At 37.4% G+C, this 19,591-nt stretch overlaps 1 protein-coding gene across 3 annotated transcripts in view; it reads left to right on the top strand.

The window, feature by feature from the left end:
• The window catches only part of ZNF292 (zinc finger protein 292), an 89,224-nt gene extending 73,839 nt beyond the window's left edge, over nucleotides 1-15,385 (top strand). For 2 of the 3 annotated variants that reach the window (XM_068551497.1, XM_068551499.1), the window contains 2 exons: nucleotides 291-432; nucleotides 7,130-15,384. In XM_068551497.1, the coding sequence (XP_068407598.1) occupies nucleotides 291-432; nucleotides 7,130-14,272 (7,285 nt within the window). In that variant the 3' untranslated portion in view covers nucleotides 14,273-15,384. Of the gene's footprint in view, nucleotides 1-290; nucleotides 433-7,129 lie in introns of all 3 variants that reach the window. The other variant, XM_068551498.1, reaches the window with a different exon arrangement.
• The last annotated feature ends 4,206 nt before the right edge of the window (nucleotides 15,386-19,591 follow it).

Here is a 19,591-nt window from a genome sequence, read left to right as displayed (position 1 = left end):
GTTACCATTTGTATAACTTGTTTAAATGTCAGGTGCTTTCCTAGTAAAAGGTAGTGAGTGCTTCTCTGAGATTCAGAAATCTTAATCAGTAAAATGATAAGTCATATCTTGATTTTTATTTAATAAGTCTTCAGAAATTTGAGATTTTTTTTTCTTTTAAACCTCATTCCACATATAGAATTGGAATCTATAACCAGTTTTAATTTCACATGTAATTACTAGCCTGACATGTTCGTGATTTTACATTATAGCTCCAGCTTACTTTTTTACTTTTTTTTTTTGTTTTTAAGGGAACTCACTCTCTTTTGGAGTAAATTACAGCAAAGAGTAGAACCATCTATACAGGTGTACCTAGAAAGATGTCGTCAACTTTCTTTGTTAACCAAGACGGTATATCACATTTTCTTCCTGATTAAAGTTATTAATTCGGAGGTAAGAATGATCAAGGTATCTTAATTTCAAATACATAAATTACCTTTAATAAAAGACTTTAACTTTATTATTTTGGCACCTCTTCCAGTGATTTTTGTTTATTTCATTTAGTGCTTTGAACATTGATTTTCTTATTAGTCCTGATGATACTTGATACAGAGAAACTTAAAAATGCAAATGAGAGCCAGGGGCTTGCTCTTAGCCTGAAGAAAAGCAATATACCTAATACTTGCATTTTATCATTCCACAATTTTTACTGCCAGGTGTTATACTATTTTGATAATTTGGCTCTATAGAAATTTAGAAAGTGTAAAGAGAAATATAGAGATAGCTTCCTTTGCTAGCAGGCTGGCAGATTACGGTATCTAAAAATCCTTCTACAAAAGACCCAAAAATACTTGATAAAATAAAACAAACATTGTTCTTAATGTATAGCAGCTGAGATTGCAAGAATATTGGGGAAATCCCTAGGCTCAAAAAGAAGAGAAACCTAAAAACTGGAGTAGAAATTTGAGCTGATGCTAGGATTCTCCTAACCTGGTGAGGATTGGGGTATGTTACTAAGGGGGTTGAGTTTTTATATCCACACAGGGATAAGGTAAGAGATGGGATCTTGGGCCCTTTCAAGTTGGGGAGTTAGAACTGAGTTCCGTGTTCCCCTTCTTCCCTCCACCAACTTTTGAAGTACTATAATTTCATTGAAAAGTGGACTAGAAAAATATTATACTGTGTAACACAGATGATGATAGGGAACCGTGTGCATGTCCGACTGGACTGTGGGTCAGAGGAGGAAAATGTTTTCCCTAATAAATTGTAACCATAGGTCTGCCCTCACACGATTTGGGGTCCACATTTACCCTTCCATATAACCAGGAATCCCCACACCAAGTGAGTGTCAGGGAGGAAGACCTTTTCCTCTCCCTTTTCTTCTTAGTTATGTTGGCTGGTCTAAGAATTAAACTGACACAGGACAGATTAACAAGAGAAGATCAGGCAAAAGTTTAATAACATGTATACATGGGAGAGACCCAGGAAAATTGAGTAACTCGTCAAAATGGCCGAAACTCTCACCTTAAATACCATCTTTAGCTAAAGACAAGAGGATGTTGGGGGTAGTGGTTTAGGACTTCAGAGGGGAGGAAGGCAATTCACATGAAGATGGAAAAGCAATGTTTGGTAAACCAGTGGTGTGCTGGGCCATGCAGAGACTACCGAACACAGTGGACTCTGATCTCTCGGCCCTGCAGAGTTTCTCCCCACCACCCCTAGTCCATATTCTTTGCAGAGATCTCTGGTGACAGCTCTATTCCAGGAACAGGCCCTCTGTCTAAATTCTTTTAGGCAGTAACGGATAGGGGTGGTGGGTAACAGGAAGAACTTCCTTAGTCTTCTGTTTCTTAAAAGTAATCAGCCTAACATAATCCTCACGTCAAAGAGATGCATTTGGTGGTGGCAGATTTTGCTCCCTTACGTAAGTGGTATTTAAGAAGGTAAGGATGGAGTCCTGGGCTGGTAATGCCTGGGATCCCTGGCAGAAGCAAATGAAGAACTGCTTTGGAGGGACATACCTTCAGTACAGGATTCTTAGATAAAACCCTTCTTAAGATGGGTTCACCATCAAGATTTACAAAACATAGAACAGTCTGCCATGAGGGAATTTTAACAGAGAGAACTAACAATAGGATTAAACATGCAAGGATAAAAACGATAAATTACATATATTTAAAGACATAAATAAGTTAACCTCAAGCTCTATTAAACATATGAAACAATCTGACATGAATGAATTTCAGTAGACAGAAAGAATGATAGAATTATTTGCCTAATACTTTAAATAATACAGTTATGGATAAATTATAAAACATATATTTAAAGATATAAAATAAGGAATTGAAGTATAAGAAAGAGAGGTCCTATAAAAATGACCAAGCAGATTTTTAAAAGAATCAAAAGAACTTTTAGAAATATAAAAACATAGTCATAGAAATGAAAACACTTAATAGATGGATTAAACAGTAGATTAGACACAATTCAAAAGGGAAGTGATGAGCAGAGATTGCGTGTTTCCATTTATCTATTAGCAAAAATTAGAATCCAACTTTTACAAAATTAATTTTTCTTATAGTAACCCTTGTAGGATGCACTTGGTTTCCCCTTTAAATGTACACGGAAGTCACTTTCCAAAGTTGCTAGCACTGCATGGAATGGTATGCCAGACAGGTCTTAGGAATCCTTGAATTTTGTTTTGAAAGTAGGAACCAAAAGACATTCTTATTCTTTTTAAAAAATGTCTTTTAAGATCTATAGCTGGTCAGAAAATATTATATGCATCTTTGCTTTTTTTCTCCTGAAATAATTTCTCTTCATTTTCAGGAGTAAAGAACAGGAATGAATCCTTCTGCTTTCCAGTTTTTCTTTATTGACCTTGTTAACTCATCCTGCTTTTTCATTTTATATGTCGTAGCGCTGCAGTTAAAAAATAAACTTAACAATAAGTTTCTTAGAAAATTACTATGTAATTTTAAAATATAGGTTGTGCCACTACTTTGTATCTAACTTAAAGAGCAGCATGGCAAAGTAGATGGAACTTGAAACTAGAAGCCGGACAAACTGGGTATAAATCTTGACTTGCTGTTGACCACCTGGTAACCTTAACCACTTTGGATTTCATTTCTTAATCAGTGGAATTGAGGAGGTTAGGTAAAAGGGACTCTCCTCCCTCAACCTTACACCCTGCTCACAAGGAGACCTTGTTGGAGAGGGGGGAAAAATCTTGGACAAGAGCTACACTGTTCATTATGGTAGCCATCAGACACTTATGGCTAGTTAATCTAAGTAAAATATAAAATTCCGTTCTTCAGCTACAGTAGCCACATTGTAGGTGCTCAGTAGCTCCATGTGACTAGTGGCTACCATATTGAACAGCACAGGTAAAGAACATGTCCATCACTGCAGACAGTTCTATTGAGTAGTGCTTTTCTAGAGAGACTTTGGGCTCAGAAGTAAAGCACATAAGAAAGCACTTAAAGCGTGAATAGCTTGGGAAAGTTGTCCAGGGGAGCAGGATCATGTGCAATGTGGTAATTGCTCTGCCCCAAAATCTTGGTTCCCGTTGCATGAAATGTCTCCCTTTGTTTTTATTTTCTGAAATCTGATCAAACAGAGGTTTTATCTTAAAAGTAGAATCATAGATGATTATTGTTTTAGGACTATGAAAGAGACCTTAAAGTTATGTTGTAGTGACTGCATTCTAGTGTAACTCCTCATTTTTTAACATGATGAAATTTAGCCTCAAGGTTGATGATTTGAGTTAACTGGTGCCCCCCCCCCCACTTTTCTCCCCAAAACTCCAGGAGTTGTTGAAAATTATTGCCTAGCTACTCACATATTACCTAAAATAATTGTTTCCTTCTTAAACTCTAATTGAGATCTGCAAAGGAAATGGAGCAGATAGCTTGGTTCATCATTTTATTTATGCTTTTTCCTAGACCCCTGAAGTCAGAGAGTTGAAAAATACAGCCCTGCCCTTAAGGATCTCATATTTATTGATGGAGACACACTAACAGTTGCTATGTAATATGGGTCTCTCAAATATAGTGGAATATCGAGACTCCTGAGAGGGAGAGCACATTGCTGAGCATAGTGCCTGGTATAAAGTAGGTGCTGATTGAATAAAAGAAGAGGGCCCTCTAACCCACTGGTCTGTTCAGACTCTCAAATAGTGATGGCCAAACAAAGCTGGAGAGGGAGAGTGTTCCTAGTAACAGAAAAAGAATGAAAGGTAGTGTAAAGAAAAAACTGTTTTCTCCTCTATTCACTACTCACTGAATACTTCCTGATCACCAAGTGTGTGGAGACTTTTTTCCGCACCAGGCAGTCCTCTGATTCTCCGAACACCAGCTGGGTGTCCTACAATTTAACTCAACTCTGACACTGTTCACCTAGAGATAGCATAGAATCCGCAGGTTAAGGGCTCAGTCTTACAAGACTGCCCTCCTCCCCCAACGTCAACTACCAGTCTTGAGTCCAGGGTGTCACCTGTGCTTCTGACCAACTGGCTATAAATTAGAGGTTTCCACAACTTTTGGTCAGATTTGATTAATTTACTAGAGTGGCTCACAGAACTCAGGAAGACAGCTTACCAGCTAGATTACTGGTTTATTTTAAAAGGATTCAACTCAGGAAAAGCCAGATGGTAGAGATGCACAGGGCAAGGTATGGGGGAGAGAGTGAGCTACTCTCCCCCACCTCTACTTGTTCACAAACCCAGAAGCTCCCTGAACCGAGTTCTTTATGGGTTTTTATAGAGACTTCTTTGGCCATTGGTAATAGATTCAGCCTCCATCCTCTCTCTCCTCCTTGGAGGGAGAGGAGGGGGACTGAAAGTTTCAACCCTCTGATCACAGGTTGGTTCCCCTGACAGCCAGCCCCCAGCCTGTGGTTATCTAGGGGCTTTCAGAAATCATCTCATTAATAAACTCCAGTGTGATCGAAAGGGCCTTATTATGAATAACCAAAAAACACTCATTTCACCTATTTCAAAAGCTGGGAACAAAAGATGCCCCTATAGCTATTATTACTTAGGAAATTACAAAGGTTTTAGGAGCTATGTGGGAACTGTGGGGGGGAAGACCAAAATATTTCTTAGCAGTATATTACAATATCACAAGTTGTATCAAGACGTGAGAGAATGGCGTAGTTGGGGAACTACAGTTCACATTGCCTGGAGTGTAGGCTATTTGGGTAGGGAAAAGATAAAAGATGAGGCTAGACCAGATGAGGCATAGGTCAGATTGTGAGGGCCCTTTTGTATTCATTCTGTGCTAAGAAGTTTATATTTAATTCTGAAAGACACGGGTAATAACCATTTAAGAATTTTAAAGCAGGGTAAGCCATGATGCTGTGGGTGGATAGGGAAGAGCTGAATGGGATGTTAATGGGGAAGGAATATCAGCATGTAAGCCTTGGGTAGCTTTGGGTCAAGGATATTAGGCAGCCCAGAGGAAAGGAATAGAAAAGGGGGGTACCAAAGATAAAACCTTGCATTTTTCAGAAGATTGCCTGCTGCTGTGCCTGTGCTAGAGAGGGGGATGAGTCTCTATTCCTTCTCTGAATGGATCTCACTTAGGTTTCTGCTCCAGTGACTCATAAATTCAAGCTGGTGCTATCAGTACTTTTATTAACTGATACTATTAAATAGGTTTTTATGGGCTAATTACTTGTTTAATCACATTGTACTTATGGGAAATTGTGAATTCAAACTCAACTCTTAAAAACAGTTGTTACATAACCAGTTTATGATCTGAATATTACCTATAAACTTAATTTTCAATCACACACACACAAAGATGAAAACTCAGAAGAATAAAAATTTTAACATAGTTTGTTTTGTTAGCCTTATTTCTTAAGGTTTCAAATGTATTTATAACATTAAGATGGCCAGTTCAGCATCTCAGCCTCTTTTACTCATTTTCCTTTTGGCCCACAAATCTAAGCTTCTGTTTTAGTAAAATATTTTATTTCCTTCTTAACCTGTAAAAATACAGATCCTCTCAGCTTTTTTGGACTTTTTTTGACTTTCTTGCCCTTTGATCTTATGTCACACATATTTCATTCCCATGAATGTGGCCACATCTTGTGACTGGCTTATTTTTCATATATTTGTTCTCTTTTAGCCTTTTAAAACCCATTTTTATTTCTTCATTACATGTATCTTTCAAATGAGTCTTACCTTTATTACTGCTATATTATAATAATAGTTCAAGATGCTAATTCAAAAGGAAAAAAGTTTATTGTGTCTCCTGCTACTACTAATTCTTAAGATGGTCCAGGGACTTCCCTGGTGGTCCAGTGGTTAAGACTTCGCCTTCCAGTGCAGGGGGCGTGGGTTCGATCCCTGGTCAGGGAGCTAAGATCCCACATGCCTCGCAGCCAAAAAACCAAAACACAAAACAGAAGAAATATTGTAACAAATTCAATAAAGACTTTAAAAATGGTCCACATCAAAAAAAATCTTAAAAAAAAAAAAAGATGGTCCAGCCATGAGGTAGGTGATTTGGCATTCAAATTTATGATAGAACTAGAATTCCTAATATTAAGGAACAAATAACTTTATTCTCTTAAATGTGAAAATCTCCTTTCATTACTAATGAGTTAGGAATTATGGGGACATTCTCAGTTTTGTAATTGGACTAAGGGTTTTGTTTCAGAAGGATTGTAAATATAAACTTAGGAAATGAAATTTGTGATAAAGTTAATGATATTTATTGATCACTTACTGTGTGCCAGACATGATACTAAACTATACCAACTACTTTAGATACACGATATCTATTAATGCTCACAGCAGTTTCATGAAGTTTGTGTTGTTTTGATCTCTATTTTATATTGTGATATGAAAGGTCAGAGAAGTTAAATAATGTCCAAGTTTGCCTAGCCGTTAGATGATTTTATACTCATGTCTTAACTTAGCTCCCGAAGTTTATGCTTTTTCTGCTATTCTCTACAGTTCATTACACACATAGACACACACACACACACACACACACAAAGCTACAATGCTTTGGAAGGGGTATCTGCATATATTGGCTATTGCAAAATTTGAGAAAAGCAAACCTCAGTTTTAAAATTACTAAATTCTCAAATCTGTGTTGATGAGTGTAAATTAAGATAACATTTCTCACTTGCTTTTTCACAGACTGAAGGGGCTGGACTTGCCACTTGTATAGAACTATGTGTAAAAGCTCTTCGCCTGGAATCTACAGAAAATACTGAAGTGAAAATATCTATTTGCAAGACCATTTCGTGCTTGTTGCCTGATGATCTGGAAGTTAAACGTGCTTGTCAACTGAGTGAATTTCTTATTGAGCCTACAGTAGATGCATATTATGCTGTGGAAATGTTGTATAACCAACCAGACCAGAAATATGATGAAGAGAATCTTCCAATACCAAATTCTCTACGCTGTGAGCTCTTACTTGTATTGAAAACTCAGTGGCCCTTTGATCCAGAATTCTGGGATTGGAAAACCTTAAAACGACAGTGTCTTGCATTAATGGGAGAAGAAGCATCCATTGTGTCTTCAATAGATGAACTAAATGACAGTGAGGTTTATGAGAAAGTAGCGGACTATCAGGAAGAGAGTAAAGAAACTTCCATGAATGGTGGAATTGGTGCTAATTCTGGCCTTCTTAGAGACATTTGTGATGAAAAGCAGAAAAAGAGAGAGATAAAACAACTAAGAGAGAGGGGATTTATATCTGCTAGGTTCAGGAACTGGCAAGCCTACATGCAGTATTGTGTGCTGTGTGACAAAGAATTCCTTGGTCATCGAATAGTACGACATGCTCAAAAACATTACAAAGATGGGATTTACAGTTGCCCCATATGTGCAAAGAACTTTAATTCTAAAGAAACTTTTGTCCCTCACGTCACATTGCATGTTAAACAATCTAGTAAAGAGAGACTAGCAGCTATGAAACCATTAAGGAGGTTGGGAAGGCCTCCTAAGATCACAACTACCAACGAGAATCAGAAGACTAATGCTGTGGCCAAGCAGGAACAGCGGCCTATCAAGAAGAATAGTCTCTATTCAACAGACTTCATAGTGTTTAATGATAATGATGGTTCAGATGATGAAACTGATGACAAAGACAAATCTTATGAGCCAGAGGTGATCCCAGTCCAGAAACCAGTACCTGTTAATGAATTCAATTGCCCTGTAACTTTTTGTAAAAAGGGCTTTAAGTACTTTAAAAATTTAATTGCTCATGTAAAGGGACATAAGGATAATGAAGATGCCAAGCGCTTTCTTGAAATGCAAAGCAAAAAAGTTATTTGCCAGTACTGTAGACGGCATTTTGTAAGTGTTACTCATCTCAATGATCACTTACAAATGCACTGTGGCAGTAAACCATATATCTGTATACAAATGAAATGTAAGGCCGGTTTTAATAGTTACGCAGAGCTCTTAACCCACCGAAAGGAACATCAAGTCTTTAGAGCAAAGTGCATGTTTCCTAAATGTGGCAGAATTTTTTCAGAAGCTTATTTACTATATGATCATGAAGCGCAACATTATAATACCTATACTTGTAAGTTCACAGGTTGTGGTAAAGTTTATCGTTCTCAGAGTGAACTAGAAAAGCATCTGGATGATCACAGTACTCCTGAAAAAGTGCTGCCTCCTGAAGACCAACTTAATTCATCTGGAGATTCTGTTCAGCCTTCCAGAGTGAATCAGAACGCAGAAGGGAACACTGAGAAAGGAGGATCTGTGCTTCCTTCAGAAAATAACATTGAAAACACCTTCCCAGCAGATAGAAGTGATGCTTGGGATAAAAGCAAGGCAGAATCACCTGTGACCAGACAAGACCGGATTTCTGCTTCAGAGCTCAGGCAAGCTGATGGACCATTGCCAGATGGTTTGGAAAACCCTGCTCCTGCTCCTCTGCTTCAGGCCAATGAGGTCGCTGTGTCCATTAAGGTATCCCTCAATCAGGGGATCGAGGATAACTTTGGAAAGCAAGAAAACTCAGCTGTGCAAGGCACTGGTGAATCACTGGTCACAAACTTACATACACCAGTTGAAGATCCTTGTAATGATTTGTGTCATACAGGTTTCCAAGAGAGAAAAGAACAGGATTGTTTTAATGAAGCCCAGATTACTCAGAATTCTTTAGTAGATTCGGAAGCCCTCAAAATAGATGACCTTACTCCACAAAACTTAGAAAGACAAGTGAACAACCTGATGACCTTTTCTGTGCAAAATCAGGCAGGATTTCAAAACAATTTACCAACTGCCAAGTTTGAATGTGGAGGTAATGTTAAAACATCGTCCAATCTTTATAATTTACCTCTGAAGACATTAGAAAGTATCACATTTGTTCCACCACAGCCCAACCTCAGTAATTCTTTAGGAACTCCATCAGTGCCTCCAAAAGCACCAGTTCAGAAATTCAGTTGCCAGGTTGAGGGATGTACTCGAACCTATAACTCTTCACAGAGTATTGGGAAACACATGAAGACAGCACACCCCGACCAGTATGCAGCATTCAAAATGCAGCGCAAAAGCAAAAGGGGTCAGAAAGCTAACAACTTAAGTACACCAAATAATGGAAAGTTTGTTTATTTTTTGCCATCACAGGTGAGCAGCTCTAATAATGCATTTTTTACACCACAGACCAAAGCCAATGGGAATCCTACTTGTTCTAATCAGTTGCAGCACGTCTCACCTTCCATTTTCCCAGCTCATTTAGCAAATGTGTCAGCTCCACTGTTGCCCTCAGTGGAAAGTGTCATAAATCCAAATATACCTTCTCAGGATAAAAATGAACAAGGTGGTATGTTATGTTCCCAAATGGAAAATTTATCTAGTACTACCTTGCCAGCACAAATGGAAGATCTAACCAAAACAGTTTTGCCTTTGAATATCGACAGTGGCTCAGATCCTTTCCTTCCGTTACCTGCAGAAAGTAGTTCAATGTCTCTCTTCCCTTCACCAGCAGATAGTGGGACTAATTCTGTTTTTTCCCAGCTGGAAAATAATACAAATCATTTTTCCTCACAGATTGAAGGAAACACTAATTCCCCTTTTCTAAAGGGAGGTAATGGTGAGAATGCAGTTTTTCCTTCACAAGTCAATGTTGCAGATGCCTTCAGTGGCACCAGTGCCCAACAGTCTGCACTGGAAAAAGTGAAAAAAGACCGTGGGCAGGGCCCAAATGGGAAGGAAAGAAAACCCAAGCACAACAAAAGGGCTAAGTGGCCGGCAATTATCAGAGACGGGAAATTTATTTGCAGCAGGTGTTACAGGGCTTTTACTAACCCCAGATCTCTGGGTGGACACTTGTCTAAGCGATCTTACTGTAAACCACTGGATGGGGCAGAAATTGCTCAAGAACTTCTGCAGAGTAACGGGCAGCCTTCTCTTCTTGCCAGCATGATTCTCTCCACAAATGCAGTAAACTCACAGCAGCCGCAGCAGTCTGCCTTCGGTCCAGGAGCATGTTTTAAAGATCCATCATTCCTGCAACTTCTTGCTGCTGAAAATCGCTCCTCAGCATTTTTACCAAATACATTTCCTCGGAGTGGTGTGACTAACTTTAATACAAGTGTTAGTCAAGAGGGAAGTGAAATTATTAAACAGGCTTTGGAAACTGCCGGCATTCCCAGTACATTTGAGGGTGCTGATGTGCTCTCTCATGTCCCCCCAGGTTGTGTTTCAGACCCAGCACCAGTAAATGCAACGGTGATGCCAAATCCACCTGTGCCATCCCTGCTGCAGACTGTATGCCACGCAAACCCCCTGCTGACAGACCAGAATAGGACACGAAACTCCAAAACTTCCTCCATTGAGGAATGCAACAGTTTGCCTGTTTTTCCAGCAAATGACTTACTACTGAAGACTGTTGAAAATGGTCTGTGCTCTAGTTCATTCCCTAATTCTAGTGGGCCATCACAAAATTTTATCAGTAACAGTTCACGAGTTTCCGTTATAAGTGGTCCTCAGAACACAAGGTCTAGTCATTTAAATAAAAAGGGAAACAGTGCTTCTAAGAGAAGAAAGAAAGTTGCTCCTCCACTAATTGCCCCTAATGCTCCCCAAAACTTGGTAACAAGTGACTTAACGGCAATGGGACTTATAGCAAAGAGGATTGAGATACCAACTACTAACCTTCATTCAACTGTAATTCCCAGTTGTGAACCTCAGGGTTTGGTGGAAAATCTAACACAGAAATTAAATAATGTTGACAATCAGTTGTTTATAACTGATGTGAAAGAAAACTTTAAAACCAGTCTTGAGTCCCATACAGTGTTAGCTCCCTTAACATTAAAAACTGAAAATGGTGATTCCCAAATGATGGCTTTGAATTCATGCACACCTTCAATAACTTCTGATTTGCAGATTTCTGAAGACAATGTTATACAAAACTTTGAAAAGACTCTTGAAATTATTAAAAGTGCTATGAATTCTCAAATACTTGAGGTAAAAAGTGGATCTCAGGGTATTGGTGAAACATCACAGAATGCTCAAATAAATTATAACATTCAGCTTCCTTCAGTAAACACTGTACAAAATAACAAATTATCTGATTCTTCTCAGTTTTCCTCCTTCATAGGTGTCATGCCGACAAAAAGTAACATTCCTCAGTCTGAAATATTACATAAGGAGGATCAAGTACAGGAGATTTTAGAAGGCTTACAGAAATTAAAATTAGAAAACGACCTGTCCTCTCCAGCACCCCAGTGTGTACTGATAAATACATCAGTGACACTGACTCCCACTCCTGTTAAATCAATTCCAAATGTCACACTTGTTCAGCCAGTTTCTGAAATGATAAGCAACATTCAGTTTAATGACAGAGTTAATAAACCCTTTGTGTGTCAAAACCAAGGCTGTAATTACAGTGCTATGACAAAAGATGCACTATTTAAGCACTATGGTAAAATTCATCAATACACTCCAGAGATGATTCTTGAAATTAAGAAGAATCAGTTGAAATTTGCTCCATTTAGATGTGTAGTACCTACATGTACAAAGACATTTACAAGAAATTCGAATCTCCGGGCACACTGTCAGTTGGTACATCATTTTACAACAGAAGAAATGGTAAAGTTAAAAATAAAAAGGCCTTATGGAAGAAAATCTCAGAGTGAAAATTCGTCAGCCCCACGAATTACACAAGTAAAAAGACAGCTAGCTACGACAGAGGAAAATAAAAGGGAATTCCAGCCTGCTTTAGAATTGGGAGCAATGAAAGAAAATACCCTCAGTAATATAGCAGTGATCCCAGAAAAACAACTTTTAGAAAAAAAAAATCCTGAAAAAACAGAAAGTTCTTCACAAGTGATTACAGTTACTTCAGAACAATGTAATACAAATTCTCTCACAAATGTACAAACCAAAGTACGGAAAGTTAGGAGACATAAAAAAGAAAAGGAGGAGAGAAAACGCAAGAAGCCAGTTTCTCAATCTCTTGAGTTTCCCACAAGATACAGTCCCTACAGACCTTATCGATGTGTTCATCAGGGTTGCTTTGCCGCCTTTACAATACAGCAAAACTTAATTCTGCATTACCAGGCTGTGCACAAATCAGATCTACCTGCATTTTCTGCAGAGGTTGAAGAGGAAAGCGAAGCTGGTAAAGAAAGTGAAGAAATTGAAACTAAACAAACTGTGAAAGAATTTCGATGTCAGGTGAGTGACTGCTCTCGAATTTTCCAAGCAATTACTGGCCTAATACAACACTACATGAAACTTCACGAGATGTCTCCTGAGGAAATTGAAAGTATGACTGCTTCGGTGGATGTTGGGAAATTTCCATGTGATCAGTCAGAGTGTAAATCTTCATTTACCACATATTTGAACTATGTTGTTCATCTTGAGGCAGATCATGGAATTGGGGCAAGGGTAAGTAAAACTGAAGAAGATGGCATATACAAGTGTGATTGTGAAGGCTGTGACCGAATATATGCAACCCGGTCTAATCTCCTCCGACACATTTTTAATAAGCATAATGACAAACATAAAGCTCATCTGATTCGGCCAAGAAGATTAACACCTGGTCAGGAAAATATATCAAGCAAGGCAAACCAAGAAAAGACAAAGTCTAAACATCGCGGGACAAAGTACAGATCTGGAAGGGAAGGAACCAAAATGCCTAAGACCAAACGAAAGAAAAAAAATAATTTGGAAAACAAGACTGCAAAGATTGTGCAGATTGAAGAAAATAAGCCTTATTCTCTGAAACGTGGAAAGCATGTATATTCTATAAAGGCTAGAAATGATGCCTTATCTGAGTGTACGAGCAGATTTGTCACCCAGTATCCATGTATGATAAAGGGGTGTACATCAGTTGTTACAAGCGAAAGCAATATAATTAGACATTATAAATGCCATAAATTATCTAAGGCATTTACATCACAACACCGCAATCTTCTCATTGTCTTCAAACGGTGTTGTAACTCACAATTAAAGGAAACTTCTGAGCAAGAAGTTGAAAAGGGTGATGTGAAAGATTCTGACACAGGTATATCAGAGAGCAATGATAACTCAAGAACAACTGTAGTTCCACAGAAGGAAGTTGAAAAAAATGAAAAAGATGAAGTGGATGAGCTAACAGAATTATTTATTACCAAATTAATAAATGAAGACAACACAAGTGTGGAGACCCAAGCTCAGACCTCTTCAAATGTTAGTAAAGATTTTCAGGAAGATAACCCCTGCCAGTCAGAAAAACAAAAAGCAAGTAATTTGAAGAGAGTTAATAAAGAAAAAAATGTCTCCCAAAATAAAAAGAGGAAAGTTGAAAAAGCTGAACCAGCACTGGCAGTTGAGTTGAGTAGTATGCACAAGGAAGAAGAAACCGCTGTTGCAATACAAACCACTGAGGAGCATCCTGCATCTTTTGACTGGAGCTCATTTAAACCAATGGGATTCGAAGTATCATTTCTGAAGTTTCTTGAGGAGTCTGCAGTGAAGCAGAAGAAAAATACTGACAAAGACCATCCAAATAGTGGGAATAAAAAAGGATCCCATTCAAATGCAAGAAAAAATGTTGACAAGACTGCTGTGACTAGTGGAAATCATATATGTTCTTGTAAAGAAAGTGAAACCTTTGTACAGTTTGCCAATCCATCACAGCTTCAGTGCAGTGATAATGTAAAAATTGTTTTAGACAAGACTCTTAAAGATTGCACTGAGCTTGTCTTAAAGCAACTTCAGGAAATGAAACCTACCGTCAGTCTGAAAAAACTTGAAGTGCATTCAAATGATCCAGATGTGTCTGTTATGAAAGAAATCAGTATGGGCAAAGCCACGGGGAGAGGGCAGAACTGATAACTCATGTGCTATTAATACATTATTTACAGTTTTATTTTAAATAGGAAGCCATCAAGCATGCTAGAATTGTGTAACTTTTTTGTTTTTCTTTTGTTGTTGCTGACATGAATTAACCTGGCCAAAAAAGAAAAAAAGAAAAGGAAAAAAAATCAACATGACATTTGTCATGTAAAACTTTTTTTTATCCCTATGGGACTTGAGGAACAGAATCAGTATTTCAGTTACTGTAAATAGTTGAGCTAAACCTCAAATTTCTATCAGCCAGTTGCCCTTTCCATGAACTAAACTGAATTGTCTGTGTGATTGATATGTTTCACCGGGTCACTGCTCATGTGTAACAGTACTCTGTTTGTAGATACCTTTTTTGTATATATTTATTATTGTAAATCATTTGCTGCCACCAGCAGTGGGTAAGTCTAAACTATTAAATGACACATTTATATTTGGAATTTTAATTTTTAACTAAGTGATCAAGTTTTTAAAACTGTTCTTTTATTGTTTTAAATTAAGAATTTTTTTAACTAAAACTAGAAACTCTGCCATAGTTCATTGATTTTTACATAAAACATTTATTTACAAGACTATCTCAAAAAATTACTTTTCACGAAGTAGGCACATTATATCAACACCTTGCTCTGCTTTGTAAATTTACCCTCCAGGATTTTTTGGGTGGTACTCATGTGAAATTAAAGCAGATTCTTTAGCAATTTCCTATAGCTGCAGTTTTCTTTCCAGTGCTTCTAATTGGATATAGTTACTATGATTCCATGAAATATAATGGAAATGTGAATAAAGAATTTACTACATCAAAGATTTTAAACATTTGGTATTTAAAAAAAAATCCTTTGTGAATGTGATAGAAACTAGTAGTGTGGAGCAGTGTAAATATTTGAGGTGGTGATTTGTGAAGTAGCCCAGTATTGCCTTAAATAAAATCACATTTCATTTCTTGTTTTATACATGTGATCTTATAAAGGTTTTTGGGTTTTATTTGTTTTTTTTCCCCCCATTTTCTGAGATTTATAGATTGGTGTATAGCTTTAAACTGTATAAACTTTTGTGGAAAGATTTTTTTAAACATTTTTATAAATCTTAAAATTGGTATCATCAAAGTGAGCCCATCTTGTGTTTATAAAATGCAAGAGTCCTTAAACATTTATAATTACATAGATGAAACACTTTCTATAAGGAAGTTGGATGTTTTGATTTTACTGTTTATAGATGTTAGATTGTACAGATTTGTCTGTATTTTCCCACCATATCTAATGATACTTTTTTCATTAGATTGGTCTTCCAGAGCAGTATTAGTTGTTATAATTGATTATTTTGGTTATTCAGTATATAGTTAGCTCTTATAGATTAGCTTTATTCACCATATTTATACTGTGGATTTACGGCCAGAGATAGAGGTTATTTCAGGAGAGTTTATGACCTTCCTTTGAATTCCAATTAAAATCAGTACTGGAAACAAAAGAAAACATCCTTTCAAATTTACTTTTGTTTCTGTTTGCCATAAATAGTAGCATTGATTTTTGACTTTGTTATAAACCAGTTGCATTCACAATATTATTAGCCTGAGATATTGTGATATGAAAATGTGTATATTCTCTGTGCAACATCAGACTTGCAGGAAAAATGAAGCACTTAACATTAACTGAAATTGCTGGTACTCTGAATAAATAAGCATGGTCAAGGAGTGAATTATTTTCTTTTGGAAAATATTTTTTTAAGTTTTATTATTAAAGTATTATAGTTTTATTTTTAGGGCCGAATGGGTTATATTGAATAGTTGGTTTCACCTCCTTAAGGTTTATTACCAATATGCATAAAACTTGACACATTAAAATCCCTGTCCTTTGGTAAGCCCACTGTTATTTATTAAAATAAAAGTTGTTCTTATGGGTGATTAATACATGTTTTTTTCTAAATTAATAATAACTTAACTTTGAGTCATTTTAATATTAAATTTTTGTTAACAACTGAATGTTTCCGTACAGTTTTCTTAGAAGTTGACCTAGATCTTAAAGGTAGGCATTTGGCAAACTGCCCTGTGTAGTACAGCAGTAAGTAGGTTTATTTCTGATGAATGTCGTGAAGAGCCTGTTAAAGGAAAATGCCAGTGTACTGGGGCTTTTCTTTTGCTCATAGCTTAAGAAAATTAACCACTAGAACTTCTGTAATTGTTCTCCTACATGTCGTGGGGGGGGGGGGCAGTTTGCCAACATTGAGTTAATTTTTTTATATTCCAGGTACTGTATGCTAAAAGTAATTATGGAATAGTGGGCTTTTTAGCATGGAACAGAAAAATCAAATTATGGTATAAAATAAATAATGAATTTATAGAACAACAGCATGTTGGTAAAATTTGATACAGAATGTAATGCCTAAGTATTAAAAAAGTATCAAAAAGTATGTATTTTTCATGGTATAATTTTCCGCAATCTCTTGTCTTTGAGATATTTTCTTCCTACAGTGTAAATTTGCCTAAGTTTTCATCATTTGAAACGTGGATTTTTTTCCCTCTTCTAAATGCAGAGAATTTGAATCTTACAGATCAGAACATGTTATTCAGAATACATCATTAAGTGAAATATAACAGTTTGAGAAATTTTCAGCAATGTTAAATTCAGCATAATTAATTATTTTAAATGGCTGGACAGAGTTTTACAAAGGCAAATTTTGATCATCAGGTAAGCAAACAGTTGCTATAGTTATTAAGACAAAAGTACATGGAAGCTAGAGACATCAAGGAGAGAATGCTCTGTTTTTCAGGGAAAAAGAGATAGGTGGTTATGAGTGTTTCTAGAAAGATGGGTCTTGAAAGATCAATGAGTGGTCGGCGGCTGCTCAGAGGGGAAAGGGGAATTCTAGGCAGGAGGTAGGAAGCGGCATAGTGCGTTTGCAGTATTGCAGGTGCTCTGTGTGGAAGGATAGGGAGTTGGAGAAGCTGAAGCTGAGGAGGCTGATGGGCCAGGTCGTGAAGGTTCTTGTTTGCCACATTTAGTCTTTATCATGTTTTGTTTTTTAAGTGGTTACTGAATGCGTTTCAGTTGAACAGTTTGATCAGGTACCGATTTTAGAAAGATAATTGGCACTGTATAGAGGATAGGTTGGATAAGTTGGAGGTTAAAAGCAGGGAGACTTGAAATAGCCCGTGCAAAAATTGATGGGTGCCAGAAAAAAGAATGTTACTGGAGTTGAGAAAGAGATTAATGAATGTGAGAGGTGTTAAGAAGTGGAGGAGTAAGGCAGCCTTTTTCAAAATGTTTAGTGTAGTGTGATATCAGTGGGTGGGAAGGTGATGGCAGTGATGAAAGACGTTTTCTAAACTGCATGCTGTAGCTCCCCTTAAAGAATCCAGTGCACATCAGCATATTGAAGACTGAGAGGTTCTGCTGTACAGAAAAGATGTTAACTGTTAAAGTGGGAATTTTTCAGACTTAAATGACCGTGAACATTAAAAAAATTTTTTTAATGTTAATACTTAGGTATATCCCACTAAGTTAGTGATCTAAGGAACATGCTTTGGGAAACAGCCATCTAAAATGTCATTCATTCAGCCAGAGCTGATCAGCAGGTGTGCACCAGTGCACCTGTACCAGCTGTTTACACGTGGTGATTATATTCTGATTGGTCAGTTTATCCATTCCAATTGGATTGATTCCCCTGCTGTATTGGTTGTTAATGTTTCATCACCCTACATCCAAATAATATTTATTGAACATTAAGTGCACTTTGATTAAAATCCAGTCTCCTTACTCAAAGTCCCTGCCAACCTCTCCAGACATTCTTATGCTACTTCCCATTTTCCAGATGCTTCCATCTCCTGGAGCACATACTAAGCTTCCCCACCACCACCACCACCACCACTTCAAGGCCTTTACACATATTTACTCCTCTGTCTGGAATGCTTATTCCTCTATTTGTATAGTAAAGCTTAAATGTCACCTCATCAGAGAGCCACCCGGATCACTCTGTAATGAAGTGTCACATGTTCATTCTCCATACCAGTGTTTTTAATTTTTATATTTGTCACTATCTATGCCGCCCATCACTACCACTCAGTGAACAAAATTTGTTTTATTTCCTGATGACCTTGCTCATTAGAGGTACCTCTCATTTCAGTGATCGCTCCATAAATGGGAGCCCTACGCTTTGACATAATCGAAACCTGTATCACTTCCAAATCTGGAATTCAGATTCCCTTTCTCCAACCACAATCTTTCTCCAGCTCATCTGCTCGAGATACCTCCATTAAAAGGTATTTCTACCTCATCACGACTAACAGTTAATGCTACCACTTGCTCACTATTCATCAGTTCACTCCCTGTCCTCAACTTGTCTGGCTTAGAGACTAGATCCCACTTTGCAAATATCCTCAGACCATACCCCTGCACCTCCCTTTATGTCATGATCTGGAAAAATCGCAGTTTTCTGTCTACTCTTGAGCAGTTGAATGGGAGAAAATTGTTACAACAGGCAGGTTTATAATCTCAAAACTTCAATAGGCTCAAAACTGGCAATTTTTCTGCAGTTTTATTGTAACAACGTGTTTCCACAAACTTAAATGATTTATGTACTTTTTTTTCTGCTGAGAAAATACAAAAATTTGACAGGAACTTTCTCAAATTTCATCACTAAATTTACAAACCCATCTATATCTGCACTTTCTTCTACTTGTTGGAAGCCAATCCCTCCTCACCTTCTCAAAAACTTGGAATTAACTACTCTTGTTTCATCAGTCTTTTACTAGATCCTTTCCAACAGCTCATAATATGTCCCTAATAGCTACTGTTCTTGAAAGAAAGGGGTGGGGAGAGTGGTCATTTGATCCCATCCAACTATAACCCCTTTAATTTAGTTCCCATCATAACTAATCTGAATTGCCTCCATTTTTCATTTACTACCACTTTGTGTGTCCCTACAACTTTGCTGAAATTGCTTTCATCAGGATCACCAGTCTCTTCCATGCTGTCATACCTGTAGGTTCTTTTTCTGCCCTCACTTACTGCCTCAGGAGCATTCAGTAGGGTTGATGACTTCCTCTTTGAAGTATTTTCTCTTGGTTTTCTTGGCATTGTCTCTTGGCTTTCTCCTTATCCTTACCGTTTCTGGCTGCTCCATCACTGACTCCAATCCTAGTTGCTCTTCCAGGACCTGGACCTTTGGCTCCTTGTGTGACTCTACAGTCTCTTTGGATGGTCTCCATTCTGTGGAGCTTAGTTTTATCAGTGTACCTGTCATACCTGAACACGTAACCCTAGGACCAAACTTTTTATAGTTCCAGGCTTTCATGTTCAGCTGCCTACCTCATAG

This window comes from Eschrichtius robustus, chromosome 9, assembly GCF_028021215.1.
Source record: "Eschrichtius robustus isolate mEscRob2 chromosome 9, mEscRob2.pri, whole genome shotgun sequence".
NCBI classification, from domain to species: domain Eukaryota; kingdom Metazoa; phylum Chordata; class Mammalia; order Artiodactyla; family Eschrichtiidae; genus Eschrichtius; species Eschrichtius robustus.
This window is presented reverse-complemented; position numbering and strand designations above follow the sequence as displayed.